The sequence below is a fragment of the Hemitrygon akajei genome, chromosome 22 (genome assembly GCF_048418815.1).
Source record: "Hemitrygon akajei chromosome 22, sHemAka1.3, whole genome shotgun sequence".
Taxonomy (NCBI): Eukaryota; Metazoa; Chordata; class Chondrichthyes; order Myliobatiformes; family Dasyatidae; genus Hemitrygon; species Hemitrygon akajei.
Window position 1 is genome coordinate 53,138,593 of NC_133145.1, and position 17,436 is coordinate 53,156,028.

The 17,436-nt window shown below is 42.0% G+C and overlaps 1 protein-coding gene across 1 annotated transcript in view; it reads left to right on the plus strand.

The window, feature by feature from the left end:
- timp2a (TIMP metallopeptidase inhibitor 2a) overlaps positions 1–17,436 on the plus strand; it is an 89,318-nt gene that overhangs the window by 53,783 nt on the left and 18,099 nt on the right. The window contains exon 2 of the mRNA XM_073026244.1: positions 9,394–9,494. Coding sequence (XP_072882345.1) covers positions 9,394–9,494 — 101 coding nt within the window. The remainder of the gene's footprint in view (positions 1–9,393; positions 9,495–17,436) is intronic.

A 17,436-nucleotide genomic window follows, 5' to 3' on the forward strand; every position in this document is an offset into this window, starting at 1 on the left:
GAACTCGCTATCAAGGACTCTTCCTCTCATGTTCTTGATATTTGTTGCTTATTTATTTTTTATTGTTTTTTTTTTGTATTTGCCCAGTTTTTTGTCTTTTGCACACTGGTTGAGCGTCCAAGTTGGTGCATTCTTTAATTGATTCTGCTGTATTTATTATTCGATGGATTTATTAAATATGTCTGCAAGAAAATGAATCTCAGGGTTGTATATGGTCACATGTATGTAATTTGAAAATAAAGTTTACTTTGAACTTTGTGTCAGTATTAGTGTCTCACAAAAGCGTCCTCTTGCTTGATTTCAACATCATGTCTTCAAGTGTCTGTCAGGTCATCAGACCTCAAAGTTCAAATTAAAATTTTATTATCAAAGTAAACATATGTCACTGTGTACAACTCTGAGATTCGTTTTCCTGTGGGCATACTCAGCAAATCTATGAAATAGTAACTCTAACAGGATCAATGAAAGATCAACCAGAGTGCAGAAGACAACAAACTTTGCAAATGCTAATATAAATAAATAGCAATAAGTAATGTGAATATTAGATAATGAGGCAGAGTCCTTAAAGTGAGATCATTGGTTGTGGGAACATCTCAATGGATGGGCAAGTGAGTGTGGTTATCCCCTTTTGTTCAGGAGCCTGGTGGTTGTGGGCTAGTAACTGTTCTTGAACCTGGTGGTGTAAGTATTGAGTCTTACTTGGAACAGATTTTGAATCTTTCTTAATTTGCTAATTACTCTTGTAGGTTTCAGGTTTGCTACTAAGTCTGTCACATTCTTTTTGCAAAAAGAAAATCAAAAGGGTGATTATGCATTTAATATTTAGTATTCCAAAGATTAGCTTGCTGTTATAAGCCTATAGTTATTAATTGTAGGGATATTCTGCCAGATCAATTGGGATTAAATCCCCATGCAGCCAGTACTAAGTGTTGAGCTAAGGTTCAGGAATGATATCCTCTTTTGGGAAGATTCTGTGTTTCTTTTTTGAGACCACAGGCAGCTACCCGGAGCAACTCATTTGATTTAAAGGAAATATTGAGGGAAGAGATGGAGGTGTAGAATTTATTGCCACTAGAGCTTGGGTAAATCTGCAAGGTGTTTGCTGTTGCTGCATGTATAATAAACATTGTCCATGAATCTGGCAGGTTTCCACACTTCTTCCAGCCCAGTGAGTGAGCAAAATGTGGGAATTCTTCATATAGATTTACCTTTCTCACCCCTGTCGTTGCTCCTCATCAGTCTGATCGCTTGTGTCGAGTAAGATTCTCTCCTAAAGGGTTGTTTATTGGTGGGTCCTCGGTGGGAGGAGGGGGGGCGGGGGTCTGTAGAGGCCAATCCAGGATCCACATAACCGGAATGGTAGGGTGAATTGTGGATGCCTGTGCGTGACTTTGTTTAATGCGGGGAGGCTGATGCATGGTGGCCGCCATGCACTCCTTGATGGATCGCATCAGGGTCCAGTGGCATGGAGTTCAGGAGGACTTGGAACCCTTCATTGCTGCAGCCTTCCTCTGGCTTTACTGCCATTGTGATGTCATCATCTCCCACCAATCTACTGCTGGATCTCTCTTTCCCCAGAACCTCCCCCTTTGACCTTCCTGCCACGTGTGACCCGACCAGGAACTCGGCGGCAGATGGCATTGCTCTTGGGAGCTCAGGAACTCACAAGCCTCTCCACCACAACAAGATGACCATCTCCACCCAGCAGCTGTATAAAGCAATCCTAGTACATCTGGCTGCTTCATTCTGGCTTACAATGGATTTTAGGCAGGACTGTGGTTGGATAAACAATGAGGTTTTAACATTCACATTGCTTCATTCATGACACTGTTTTCCTTGACTCTTGTGGTCTTCCAAGTTAAACGTGTCTAAGACTGTGCTCTTGATTAACTCTGATTCTACTGGTGCCCATTTTGGGTTGCTTTGATACTTTTTTTTTAATTGGGCGTGAGTTTTGTGTCGTTGAGCACTACAGCACAGATTCAGGCCCTTCAGCCATCTAGTTCATGCCAAATATTATTCTGCTCAATCCCATTTACTTTCACCTGGACCGTAGCCCTCCATACCCGTCCCATCCATGTACTAGTCCAAGCTTCTTTTAAATGTTGCAGTTGAACCCCTTTCCACCTCGTCCACTGGCAGCTCATTCCACAACTCTCACCACCCTTTGAGTGAAGAAGTTCCCTCTCATGTCCCCCTTAAATATTTCACCTTTCACTCTTGACCCATGACCTCTGGTTGTAGTCTCACCCAACCTCAGTGGAAAAAGCCTGCTTGTGTTTATTCTCTCAGTATCCCTATAATATTGTCTGCTGCTGTCAAATTTCCTCTCGTTCTCTTAAGCTCCAGGGAATAAAGTCTGAACCAATTCAGACTTCCCCTATAACTCGGGTCCTCTAGTCCCAGCAACATCCTTGTATATTTTCTCTGTACTCTCATTATATCAATCTCATTGATATACAGTAGATTCTGGTTATTTGGGCCATCAGTTAATAAGGGCAGCCACTTATTTGGGACAACTCTTAAAGAACAAAAACTATTTGAGAAAATAGCCGGATTCCCCTCATTTATTTGGGACATTATGCTGCTTAATTGGGTCAGGAGACTGTTAACAGTTTCTAGCTAGCGTCCATTGCGTGCACTTGTGTGGCCATTAGATATTGCACTGTGCTTGGATGGAACATTTTTTTAAATTGCGTCAGTTGCATGGGTTTGTCTTCACAAGGCAGTGATTTTTATCACTGTTAGTTCACAAGAAATAAGGCAATTCGCAATGGTTTTGCTCACTGCGGTTTCAAGCATTCAGGCTTCTAGATAGCAGAAACAGCTGGGAGTGAAAATGAAACCATTTCACTACTTCAAGTTGGGAACTATGAAGAATTTGAAGGTATTAACAATCATCTTGAATGTTACAATGAAAATGAAGATTTGAAGATTGCAGCTATTGAAAGCATTGTATGAAGGCAGTCCATTATCTGCACTGGGTGTCTGAGCTGATTTTGATCATTTAGTCAATCGAAAGACCATGGCAGCATACACTGGATGGATTCCTCTGTCAGTAACTATTAGGAACTAGTACACAATTTTATAATACTCTAGTAGTATCGGTAGTGTTCTAATGTGTTCAGCATTTATATAAATAAATAATTTGTTGCTCAGTTAAATGGTAACTTGTTTTTTTTTAATATATATACCTTTGTTACTATTTCCATGAAACTCTGGCTAATTGAAGCAGCCAGACTGTATTGGTAGCAATGTGTCCAGTAGATCCAAAATGTATTGATGTGTCCCAATTAACCAGAATCCAGTGTAATTCCTGTCGGAAATGCAGAGCAGAACTGCACATAATAGTCCAAATTGGGTCTCACCAGCGTCTCATACAACTTCAACGTAACATCTCAACTTCTGTTCTCAGTACTTCAATTTGTGAAAACCAGTGTGCCAAAAGCTCTCTTTGCAACTCTATCTGCCTGTGACGCCACTTGATGATGGATCTGTATTCCCAGATCTCTCTGTTCTGCTGCACTTCTATAAGCCCTACTCTGGTTGGTCCTTCCAAAAGTGAAACACCTCACACTTGTCTGTATTAAATTCCATCTGCCATTTTTTCCAGCCCGTTTTTCCCGCTGGTCCAGATCCCGCTGCAAGCTTTGATAGCCTTCCTCGTGGTCTACTGCGCCCCTCTTGGAGACTTTGCTGAAACGTTGCTCAATATTAGCAGCGTACCACTGGTGTGCCCAAGGAAAGGTATAGCCATCATAACACATTGAATATTGCATTGAGAGCAGCAATTGATCCTTAATGAATGGATCACAGAAGACATTTGGCACATTGAGTCCTTAAAGGTTTGGAGTAATTGTGTCAGGCCCACTCCTCCATTTTTCCCCATACCTCTGCCAATTATTATCACTCAAATGCCTATCCAATTCCCTATGGAAAGCAGTGGTTGATTAGCAACTGAACTCTGTTACAATTAACTTCGGACATGCACACTTAAAAATGGGTTTGGCATATTCAGGTGTGATTAAATGAGAGAATATTTCAAAGAGAAGATGAGATTTCTTTCACTAGCTGTGCTCCACGGTTGAACAGTAAAGCCATTTTCTAGTTAGTGAAGTCTTATTTATCAGGATGCCACAGTGCAACGTAAAAGGTGTTATGAAGATCCCTTAACTCAGTTGTTATGCGAAACTCTTCTGGTGCCGTGTGGAACATGGACCGTAAGACACAGGAACAGAATTGGGCCATTCGGGGAGAGAGGCCCTCCCAGTCAGATCCTCCGAGCATCACTCCCACAATCCACTGCCTGTGGGACGACTGTAGTGGGAAAGAGACAGTAGCACACCACTTTGCAGTCTGTGGGCTTGCCAAGAGGGTGTGGAGAAAGACGAAAGGGCCCGTATGGCACTTCACCCTGAGCAGCTGTATGGTAGGGGTCTGTCTAATTTAGGGGCTGTTCCCAGGGGCTCACAAGGAGACAAACATCAAGTACTGCTGGCAGATCATCAGCTCGGTGGAAGACGCCTTGCTGGTCTGCCTGAAAGTTGCCGGCACACCGAGATCTCCGTGGAGGAATGCTGCCAACTGGCAAGTTCCAGGCTGCAGCAGTACATGTCGAGGGAAGCACTGAAGTTTGGACAAACTGCCGCAAGGGCTCGGTGGCGAAGGACCAGAGTATGGGGTTGCTCTCCTACTGGAGATTGAGGGGGCAGGTGGGGTGGGGGGGGGGGAGGAAGCCCCTCAATTATTCTTGTAGTAGTATACCACCCCAGAAGGCCAGATGAATGCCAGCAGTGCTATTGATGTGTATAAATGCAATAGGACAGTATGGAAAGCATTGACCATGAATGTAAAGAATGAGGAGGCATTGAATGTAAATATTTTTATTATGCATAAAGTTTGTTAAAGTAGAACTAGGGCCATTCAGCCCATCGAGTCTGCTGCGGCATTCCATTGTGGCTGATTTACTATCCCTCTCAACTCCGTTCGCAAAGTTCAAAGCACACTTATTATCGAAGGATGTATGCATTATACAGTCTTGAGATTCGTCACCTTACAGGCAGCCACAAAACAAGAAACCCCAAAGAACCCACTTAAAAAAACAACGAACACCGGATGTGCAGAGAGAGGGAGGGGGAGAAAACAAATCGTGCAAACAATAGAAGTAAGCAAATGGTATTTAGAATGAAAGTAGGTCCTCAGACGTGAAGCCCAAAACAGCCCCACAGCCTCAGCCTTCTCCCTGATGAGATCCTCCAGCATTGTGTGTGTGTGTGTGTGTGGCTACAGCTTGTCACATCTTTCCCATGAACAACACAACGTGCTTCCACTGTGCTGAACGGATAATCAGTGTCTCCCTGAAAGCTGTATTAATAGGGTAAGCAGCATTAACCAAAATGAGATGCAGATGTACTAACACCAAAATGTTTCTCGTGGACAACATCAAGTACTCTGTGCATTAATACCAGTAATTTAAAAGTACAGAGTCCAAAAATGTATGAATCTGCAAAAAAATGACTCCACAAACTGAATCATCACCACTCGATCCTGTCAGCCCACTAAAACTGGATTGGTCTGTCCGGATACAAGGATACTTTATAAACTGCTTTAAAATCCCTTTGCACAGATATTTCTAAGGGAATAATAATTTTAGAAACACAAGCCTTGTGGTTATAAACGAATACTTCATTGTAAAGTTTATTATTGGTTTTAATAATTTAAAATATTAAAAATTAAATATAATTAATTTAAAAATGTTCTACCAAGTCAAAAGAATTACTGCCATCACCAAGTATAATCAAGATCCATTTTCTACCAGGCAGCTGATGATCGTAACCAGTCCATTTTATGTCAAGCTCAAAGTGGAACATTTCAGATCTTGGGCACCCTGCTATTTTGATGTGTAAAAATTTGGCGTTGTTTTTGCACTTAAGTTAGTTGCACTTTGATAGTAGGTGTTCTGTTAAGCCTCTTGTTGAGTCTCAAAAGTGCAGATGCTACTGAACTTTGCAGTGAGCGAGAGTTCAAAGTAAATTTATTGTCAAGGTATATATACAGTATATGTCACCACATGAAATCCTGAGATTCATTTTCTTGCAGGCATACTCAATAAATCCAATAACTGTAATAGAATCAGTGAAGGACTGCTCCAACAGAGCAGCCTCATAGTGTAGTAAAAGCTATCCCATTTGAGTCTTGAAGGCCATGTGTTTCAATTTGCACTTTTTCAACAGAGAATAAGACCATAGGTCATAGGAGCAGAATGAGGCCATTCAGCCCATCAAGTCTACTCTGCCTTTTCTTTATGGCTGATTATTATTCCTCTCAACCCCATTCTCTTGCCTTCTCTTCACGACCTTTTGATACCTTTACTGATCAAGAGCCAATCAACCTCCACTTTAAAGACGCTTATGACTTGGCCCCCCACTGCTGTCTATGGCAGTGAATTCCACAAATTCACCACCCTCTGGCTAAAGCAACTCCCCCCTTACCTCTTCTCACCTACCTATAACCTCCCCCAGGCAACCTCCTCCTTCACTCTCTCCTACGGTCCATTCTCCTCTCCTGTCAGATTCTTCCATCTCCAGCCCTTTGCCTTTCCTACCCACCTGGCTTCACCTATCTCCTTCTACTTATCTTCCTTCCCCTCCCCCACCTAATTTCTGGCATCTTCTCTCTTCCTTTCCAGTTCTGAAGAAGGGTCTCAGCCCAAAACATTGACTGTTTATTCATTTCCACCGATGCTGTCTGAACTGATTTCCTCCAGCATTTTCCCTATAGATGCTGCCTAGCCTGCTGTGTTCTACCAGCATTTTGTGTGTGTGTTGTTCCTCCAGCATTTTTGTGTGTTGCTAAAGAAATATCTTCTCATCCCTGTTCTAAATGAATATGTGTCTCTATTCTGAAGCTGTGCCCTCTGGTCCTCAACTCACCCACGATGAGAAACATCCTCTCCATATCCACTCTATCTAGGCCTTGCAATGCTCGAAAGGTTTCAATCGGAATTCCCCCTCCCCCATTCTTCTAAACTCCAGCGAGTACAGGCCCGGAGCCATCAAACATTCCTCGTAAGTTAACCCTGTCATTCATGGCATCATTCTCATTAACCTTCCCTGGACCCTCTCCAATGCCAGCAAATTAATTAATTTCTAATTCTACTCATTAGGGTATCAAATGGACTAATTCCCTCATTGATGTAAATTGGCTTATTCCCACAAGCAAGTATTTTTGTATTCAACTATTCGACACAAAGATAGGAAAAGTATATTACCATCATCTATAGGCTTACCTGAAAGACACCTCTTAGATTTTTTACTTGCAAATCGTACTACTTCGAAAGAAACACAACAGGAAATCAGGAGGTATCCAACAATAATTCTAGGGGATTTAGGGAAGATTTTTTAGAAAACAAGTGGCCTCTATCTGAAATGAAAATTTCCTCAGGAATATATTTTTTAATTGGTAATATCTTGAAACATAATTGTCAAGCTGAGGAGTGGTAGTGGGGACAGGCTCTCACTACCTAAAAGTGCTCCTCACGGCGTGCACCTCAAATAGCCTCTGACAACCAAGTCCAACTCCCAGCCTTCTTGTGTGGCTTAGCCTCTAAGCCCGGCGGAACCGGAGAAGGGGCGAAGGTGGGTCCTGGCGCCTTAAAACCAGTGCTTCGGGTAGATGGAGCTTGTCAGCCTGGGAAGGCAACCCATCTAAGAGAGGGAAAACTCTGATTTCAAACCTCTGCTGCCTTGTGGCCATATCCCCTCATGGGAAAGGCTTCGGGAGTAAACCCTGAGGACAAATCCGGAGCTGGAGTTCCTAAGGCAGTCCGACATTGCCTTCAACCTCGTTCTGGCAACTCCTGCGACGACACCGGTGCTAAGTTGTATCGGCCCTTGCCCTTCCCTTGGTATGGAGAGGGGAGGCTCGCTGCATGGGCAACTGCTGGTCTTCCGTACAACCTTGCCCAGGCCTGCGCCCTGGAGAAGACTTTCCAGGGGCAGATCCATGGTCTCGTGAGACTAACGGATGCCACAATTGACAAGAAATTCATTCCTTCATTGCTACTGAATTGCTGAAGACTTGCGCAGGTTGAGTACTTCAGCTGGGGTGAACTACAAGGCAAATATCTTCCAAAAGATTCTCAGTGATCATAGTTATATGATAGGGGGAGGAGAAGAGCTTAGTCTGATTTCTAACTGGAAAAAAATCACTGATTTAATTGTGCTTGAAATGTATTTGTTAGTCTCCAGATTTAGGCCTGGGGTAATCAAGCTGGCCCCACTGCTCCCCCTTTAACCCTTGACCTCAATCTTGTCAGGTCAGGCCCCCGTCTACACTAATTCACTTGATTACCATCAAGGATGAACTTGCATACGTCTCCAAAGCCCAGTGAAGTTAAAGTCCACCACTTGGCCCTAACCAGAGCTGAATGTGTGGGGGTGTTTTATCCATTTGGTTTCATTCGTAAATCTACATTTTCTATTGCCCTTTTCAGTGGAGATATGTAAAGTTGAAAGTAAATTTACCACATACAACTCTGAGATTCATTTTCTTGTGGGCATACTCAATAAATCTAAAGAATAACAACCATAACAGAATCAGTGAAAGATCACCCAATTAGAGTGTTCAACCAGGGTGCAGAAGACAACAAACTTTGAAAATACAAAAAGAAGAAACAATAATAAATAAATAAGCAATAAATATCAAGAACATGAGATGAAAAGTCCTTGCAAGTGAGTACATTGGCTTTGGAAACATTTCAGTAATGGGGCAACTGAAGTTGAGTGAAGTTATCCCCTTTGGTTCAAGACCCTGATAGTTGAGGGTTAATAACTTACTGAACCTGGTGGTGTGAGTTCCGAGGCCCTTTTATCTTCTTCCTGATGGCAGCAGTGAGAAGAGAGTGTTAAGTGATGATTAATGCAAACGATACACTCTGTCTCTAATCTGTCTCTAATCAAACTTGTGGTTTGAAAATTTGAAAACAGCGTCACGTTATAAATAATACATTCAGCGGGGAAGTATATTAAAGATCCAAACGTGCAATTCTCCTGCCCCTTAAATCAAGCGTTGCCACAAGTGATTTGGTATTGCTATAAAGCAAATGCTTATTCGTTTGCAAACGGATGCTGGATTCCAGAGCAAAGAACAAATTGCTGTGGGAATCCAGTCAAGACCCTTCATCTGTCTACCCATTGCTCTCCGCAAGTGCTGTCTGTCTCACCGATTTCCTCCAGCAGTTCATCTTTTGCTTATTCATGTAGGTAGAATCTTCTGCAAAACTGTTCTTTAATCTTCTAACCTCGGAAGTTGCTCTTCCTGGTGCATTTTTGTTGTTTTAACTATATTTCTGCTGGAAATTAATTTATCTCCTTTTTTTTTTAACTTTTCCAGTGATCAGAGCAAAAGTCATTTCAACTAAAGAAGTGAGTTCTGGGAACGATATCTACGGAAATCCCATCCAGAAGATCCAGTACGAGATCAAACAGATTAAGGTACCATCAACAAAGACCGAAAGAATATTCTGATTTTAATTAGAAATTTAATTCTCCAAATTCAGATCTGTATTACATTCTGAATCACCAGCACTGCAACAACAACTATTTAGTTCATGTTTTGTCAGTATGTTAGTCCAACATAAGAACGAAGTATAGTGAACCAGTGATGGTGAATATCCTGAGTCACTAACATACCAACAGAAAAATAACTGTATTTTGTTCATGTTACAGTGGTATATTGGTGACACCCAACTCCACTCATTAGAGTCGGTCTTCTTAATCTAATGTGGTCTCAATCCCGTACAGTTCAGTGATAACATTGGTGTGGGAAGGACGATAGGTCCTTGCAGAGTTTTGAAATTAATATATTTATCTCATTTTATCACTACAAAGGTAATTGCCCAATTATGGTGCTAAACAAAAATAATATATTTTTGCTGAGCTGAGAATCAGTTCTAAGTGATGTATGTGATTGATACAGGGGTCTCAGTCAACTAGACGCACTGTAAATGGTCATGTTCCATGTCTAGTAAATAAGTCTAGAGTCTACATATTCTATTGTAGCTTCCAAAACAGTTTTTATGGCCTCACTGAGATTTGCACCTCTTGCCCCAGCCAATATTCTCTTGCCTTCCTGTATTCCCACCCAGTCATCGCACGGATTTTGATCTGTCCTTCACACAGACAGTGACTTTGAAGGGATGAGATTGCTCTTGGCACATCTCTTGGTGATGTAATGTTGGATGAATGCTGGCAACAGCATAGCACAGAGCCAAGGGGAATAGGACTCATCGGCCTAATGATGTGATCATTAGCAGCAAAGGTTCTTCTCGGACTTCTCTGAGAAACTGTCTGAATGTCACCCAAAGATCTACTTGCACCTCTGTGATCTTGGTAAAGATCATCAGCTTTGTTCCCTGTGAGTGCAAGGCTGGTTTGTGCAATGGAAGTTACCAGCTCCCTGTAATCTTAAAGTCTGCTTCTATGGATGGTACAGTAGTGTGGTGATTAGCATAATGCTATTAGAGCTCCAGGGTTCAATTCCCGCCTCTGTCTGTAAGGAATTTGTACCTTCTCCCCATGACCATGTGGGTTTCCTCCCACGTTCCAAAATAAGATGTGTAGGTTAGGCTTAGTAAGTTGTGGGCATGCTATGTTGACACCAGAAGTGTGGTGACACTTGCAGATTGCCCCCAGCACATTACAAGCTATGGTGCATTCTACTAACACAAGCTTCTGCAGATGCTGGAAATCCAGAGTAACGCACACACACAAAATGTTGGAGGAACTCAGCAGGTCAGGCAGCATCCATGGTGAAGAATAAGCAATCGACGTTTCAGGCTGAGACCCTTCATCAGGGCTGGGGAAGAGTCTTGGCCTGAAACGTCAACAGTTCATTTCTCTCCGTGGGTGCTTCCTGACCTGCTGGGTTCCTCCAATATTTTCTGTTTGTGTGTGTGAGAGAGAGATGCATTTCACTGTATGTTTCAATGTGCATGCGATACATAAAAACTAATCTTCTTTCTTTCTCGTCATCTCGGGAGCTGTTAGGCCAACGATTCAGTCGGTAATGGTGACCTCAGTGGAGTTGTTGAGATCGCCTGCTTTACTCTCTCTTACTCAGACAGCAGTGGAAGTGAGCCAGGGAGTTCAGCTGCAGTACTAATTCCCTTGGCACTGAAGGTGCCCAAGGAGACACCAGCAGGGTGTGTGAAGGGTTTTAGATGCTGAATGTTCTTACGTGAACTCTTAAGCTGATTGGCAGTAAGTATAGGAGGTTGCCGGAGGTAGGGTTTTCACGAAGGCACTGTCTCTACCCGTGATTTCCATTAGCAACATGTTTGCCCAGCAGTTCCACGAGGATGGTCCATACCAGGACTCTTATTACAGCACAAATTCATAGAGCAATACAACAAGAGAGAGGAGTTCTTCAGCACAGCACATCCACATTGACCAAGTTCCTTAACTAACCTAGTCCCATCTGCCCGTGTCTCTCTAAATCCTTCCTATCCCTGTACCTATCCAAATAACTTTTTAAATGTAATTGTACCTGCCTCTACCACTTCCTGTGGCAGCTCATACCACATACTTACCACCACCTTGTCTAGAAAAAGTTGCCCTTTCAATCCCCTTGTTAAAATCTTTCACTAGTAACCCTATGCCTTTTAAACATTCCCCTGGAGGCAAGACCTTGACTGTTTACCTTATTTATCCCTCTCGTGATTTTATGAACCTCTGTATTAGGTCAGTCTTGTTATACGTATCCAAGGTCTGCTCTCCCCTATGCCTGTGTGCGACTTCCGTTTGAGCCAAGTGTGCCAAGGACATCAAACATTTTTTTCCTGCTGATCGAAAGAGCTTATCGAGCACAGACGAGCTACATTGGGTTCAGTGCTCTTGAGATAAAGAAGGTGGAACCAAGGGTCTGCGTATCTTTCTCCTGGCAGTCAAGCAGTCGTTTATAAAGTTCAAAGTAAATTTATTATCAAAGTACTTATATGTTACCATATACATCCCTGAGATTCATTTTCTTGCAGACATGCAAAGTAGAACTGGGAAATACAATGAAAAACTACATACAGCAAAGACGGACAAGCAGCCTAGGTGCAAAACGAACCTTACAGTGCCACGGACCCGGGTTCAATTCCCCCTGCTGCCTGTAAGGGAGTTTGTATGTTCTCCCCGTGACCGTGTGGGTTTCCTCGGAGTGCTCCGATTTCCGCCCACAGTCCAAAGATGTACCGTTTGATTGGTGAATTGGTCATTGTATATTGTCCAGTGATTAGGCCAGGATCAAATCGGGGGTGGGGGGGGTGGGGGGGGGGTTTACTGGGTGGAGCGGCTCGAAGGTCCAGAAGGGCCTATTCTGCACTGGATCTCAATCAATCAATCAATCAATAAATAAAGTGCACGTGAAAATAAATATATAAATAATGCTGAGACCAGGAGTTGCAGAGTCCTTGAAATTAAGTCCACAGTTTGTGGAATCAGTTCATTGTTGTAGTGAGTGAAGTTATCCACTCTGGTTCAGGAGCTGATGGTTGAAGGGTGATAACTGTTCCTGAACCTGGTGGTGTGGAATCTAAGGCTCCCGTACTTCCTTCCCGACGGCAACATTGAGAAGAGAGCGTGACCTGGATGGTGGGGGCTGTCAATAGTGGACGCTGCTTAGTTGTGGCAGCGACCCTTGTTGATGTGCTCGATGGTGGCTTTCCCCGCCTGTCCTGTTTACCATCCTTTCAAGATGAGTTTGCAATTCTTCTTAGGAAACGGATACAGCCGAGTGCAGGTACATTGACTAGCTGGCCCCTGTTTATGGAGCCTCTCTGACACAGCTGGGAAGTGACGGATCTGGATTCTGCCAGGAGTCACTTCTGCTGAAGGAGGAGGTTGCGATCTGCCAAGCAATCGAAAGGGTTCCTGCTGCTTGCTTGCTGTCCTTTAGTGTATTTGATCTAAGCTTTACAGAGACAGTAGTTGTTCCTAAATGAACTCCTTTATACTGCTATTATCCCATGGCACGTGCAAGTTAACGTGCTAAAGGAAGTTTGATTTGGAACTTTCCATGCTGCTCCCCCTACTGGTGGATTGTTTTATTTTCCAACACGGTAACTATATTTAATGATAGCATTGCTCAATAGTAAATCCAGGGAGGGACATTTTTATTGTGTTACGAACCCCGTAACTGGGTGTCTTACCAGCAAAGATAGAAGTGTCCGTTGGAGTCTGGTGATACTATTTTTCGCAATATTTATTAGCAAAAATATACAAAATAATATCAATGCGAATATACAGAGAATATATGTTAGCAATACTAAACCTAAAAGTGCGGGTATAATAGTAATCACTAATGAAACAAGCTCTATCGTTGTCTAGGGGATAATGAATTGTCAGATGGAAATATAAAGTTCAGTTCAGTTCATGCAGGCTGCAGTAGTTGTCAGTCGATGTGTTGCAATTGTTGGAGAGAGAGAGAGAGAGAGAGAGAGAGAGAGAGAAAACGTGTAAACAGTAACAGCTATTATCTTGCCAACCTTCCTTTACGATTTTGATCCGTCGATGCGTTGTTGTTGTGGCCGTTCACGTATGACCCCTCCGTCCTTTAGCTAGACCATTCTTCCATGGTGGACTCGTCACCCAGGCAAGGGTGGACACACACACAAGCCCCCACCGGTCTCGCTACAAAACACTGTGAGTTAAAATTTACCGACCTTTCAGTCGGTCTCCGATGTCCCACACTGTCTCGTGGGTTTCTGCTGCTCACTAGCGTTTCTCCTGGTGCGTCTGAGGGGTGTTACCCCTCAGACCTCACTTTTATCCCCACTCACGGGGTCTCAGGTGTCAATCAGGTTGGGATGATGTAACCCATCAAACCAGCCCACTCTGGTTGCCCCCTGAGGGGTTTCAATGAATAGAACAGTACCAAGTAAACAATCCTTCTCCAAAAGACAATAGCAGTAAATCAATGGTTCCGCTCCTCTTTTGTTAGTAGGAGACATTCCACCTTAGCTGTGCCTCTCTCTCATTAACTTTCATGAGCTGTTATCAATAACAACTGCCCTGGCAGATTTCCTTTTGTCTCTCTTACTTCCTTGTTAGCAGCATCGAAATAATAGCGATTTGCGATTTTCCAAAAGGGGAGGGGGCATGGGCGACTCTGCACCCTTCTGCCCATCAGAGTTGTTCATCCTTCGTAACAATTGTAAATGCAGAGTTTGCTAATATGGGAATTATCAACAGTGTAGTGTTTTAAAACAGTGTGCGGTTACTTCTAAATCAACCAGGTGTTATATAGTGATAACTTCTCCTCAGTCTGCATTCCATTTGAATGCTGATTTGATTTGGGTGATTTTTATCACAAAATAAATCCAGAGGTCTTTTCAGTTGACTACAAATGCCTTGTATTAACCTGTTTAAGATGGGTATGCTGAGTAAACTGGTTGGTTAACCATTAACTACCACTAAACTGGCTAAATGTCTTCATTTATAGATGGCTAGATAACGTCACTACAGATTCCACAACCTATGGATCATTTTCAAGGACTCTGCAACACATGTTCTCGGTATCGCCAGTGTCTCTAACTTCTGACCCCCAATTTTTGCACATTGGTTTGTTTGTCCATCTTTGTGTTTAGTTTTTCATTGATTCTATTGTATTTCTTTGTTCTAATGTGAATTCCTGCGAAAACAATGAATCTCAGGTAGTATGTTGTGACATACGCATACTTTAATAATAAATTTAGTTTGAACTTTAAACTTCATACAGTACCGATTAAGTATGTTTAAAATGCATTTAGACTGTCTCATAGACAGGCAGGAAATGGATGGATATAGACCACGTCCAGCCAGATGGAATTAGTTTCAAGTTAGCATCATAGTTAGAAGAGACACCATGGGCCGAAGGGCCTGTTTCTATGCTGTGTTGTTCTATGTTTAATAAATCCCAATGGTATCTACTGAAACTTGGAGTACTGCAGCAGAGTGCCAGCATTGTGACGCTTAATAAGATGCTAAAGTACCAGTATACCAAGCCAATGAATTATAAACCCACACAAGATGATGGTTTTATCAATCCATACTGAATCCTTGACCTATTATTGGACTGAACATAGACTTACATTCAGGAACATAGAATATAGAACAGTACAGCACAGGAGCAGGCCACTCATCCCACAGTTTTCAGCTGGTTCAGCACAACAACAAATATAGAACACCCAAACACTAGTCCCTTTACCTACACCATGTCCCTATCCCTCCATCTTCCTTATATCCATATTCCTACCCAAAGTCTCTTAAAAGCCTCTAATATATTTGCCTCTACCACCACACCAGGTGGTGCTTTCATCACTCTCTGAGTAAAAAAAAACTTTCCCCTTGCGTCCCCCTTGAACCCATCCCCCTCTTCTGAGAAAATCTACGAAGTAATTTTTCCCCAATTTAGATCAGTTACTAAAATGATGAAAAAGATGATGTGATTTCCATGTTCTTGGTACTCATACAAATTCTGGTATTATTTATTTAGGGGTAACAGAATGGGGTAAACCCTTCCCACCCAACAAGGCACACCATCTAGAATTCACCTATTTAACACTAGCCTAATCACAGGGCCAGTTACAATGACCAGTTAGCCAACTGACCATATGTCTTTGTGCTGTGGGCAGAAACTGGAGCACAAGGAGGAAACACATGCACACATGGGAAGAACGTACAAACTTTATTAGAAATCCAAACTCCGACGCCCCCAGCGGTAATAGCTTCGTGCTAACCACCAGGCTACCATGGCCCCCCAATAGAATACCTGTTGCTGAGCCATCCAAAAACGGTTTTACTGGGCTGAGATGTAAGGTGACTTCAGTTATAATCCTGTGCATTGTCTTAGTAGTAAAGGATTACTACGAGCAGTAATCCAGAAAGCGACTGATTCTTCCTTGAGAAAATTGAGACTGCCAGCAACATATTTGAACTGCATACTTGGCATCTTTATCAAGTCTGCAAAGGAACAATTCCTGCTGATGCAGTATTGAATTAATGAAGTAGTTTCTACATTCCATAATGCTTTATAACAAAAATACCCACTGTATCGATGATCTGCAGATGCCTAGAGAACTGGAGGGAGTAATTGCGATTCGGTTGACTCCTCTGGAATTGTTGTGGAAAAATGACAGTCATAATTGGTGGTTTATCGAATGTTCAGTGTGATGAGGCTGGGATGTAGATGTATTACCTCCTTGGAAATGAATCATTTAAATACCTGTTACTCATCTCTTCACATAGAGTTGTATGAAAGCATAGAATTGTTATGGTAGAAAGCAGAACAAAGTTAATGAATGTTGATTTGTCACAGCTGCAACTTACATATAAAAGGGTAAATTACTTAACCGAAGGATAACCGTGATATTGAACAGTAATGGAAATTAGCCTCAGGCAATTGCCCAGCTCCATAATTCTATCACTGCAGGATTTCTAAGATCTATTGTACATCACTGCTTCTGAAAATGTCAAACCACAGCTGGAGCTGCAGATACATAATTCATAAGTACCATTACCCGAAGATGATTATCTAGCTGCCTAAAACATAAAAAGTTTCTTAGATGATGCTGGATTCAGAATGAGAACGGGTAAAGAAATCAACTGTGACACTGGTGGTTAAGGGTTTATGCAAGATTCACTTGCATTTGAAAAGACGTTTTAAGGTATTGTACATTGCCCCCAGAATTCCACTAATACATTTAAATGAAAAAAAAAACTCATTGTTATAGAATAGCAAAAATTCTGTACTTTTTCTAGTTGTTTGGTTTTGTCTTTCATGTAAGCTTCACTGATGGCTTTCTATACGGCTGAATTAACTGCTCAATTTTATGATTCCCAAATGAATATCATGCCTGGAATTCAGTACCTAAGCAGGACTAATATGATGTACAAATTGCATGAGTTGGTCTTCAGTAAATGCATGAGCATCCATACTTAAAAGATTAAGTTTAAAACACATGACACATATGCGTGCTTTTAATCTAGGCAAAAACACAGTCTACCAAGTTCAAAGTTTAAAGTAAATTTATTATTGAAGTACATATACAAACCAGAAATTCGTTTTCTTGCGGGCCTTCACAGTGGATACAAAGAAACGTGATAGAATCAATGGAAAAACTACACTCATGTGAAGACAGACAAACAACCGATGTGCAAAAGACAACAGATTTGGTTCGGAATACTGTTGTTGCTTGCTTCTATAGTTCGCATGATTTGGGTTTTTTTCTTTTTCTCTCTGCGCGTTGGGGGTTAGTCGCTATTTTATTTTTTTAATTGGGTTCTTTTGGGTTTCTTGCTTTGCGACTGCCCGTAAGAAAACAAATCTCAAGGTTGTGTCATTTGTACGTTTTTTTTTATAATAAATGTACTTTGAGTCTTCAAAATTGTGCCAATATAAAAAGAAAAACAA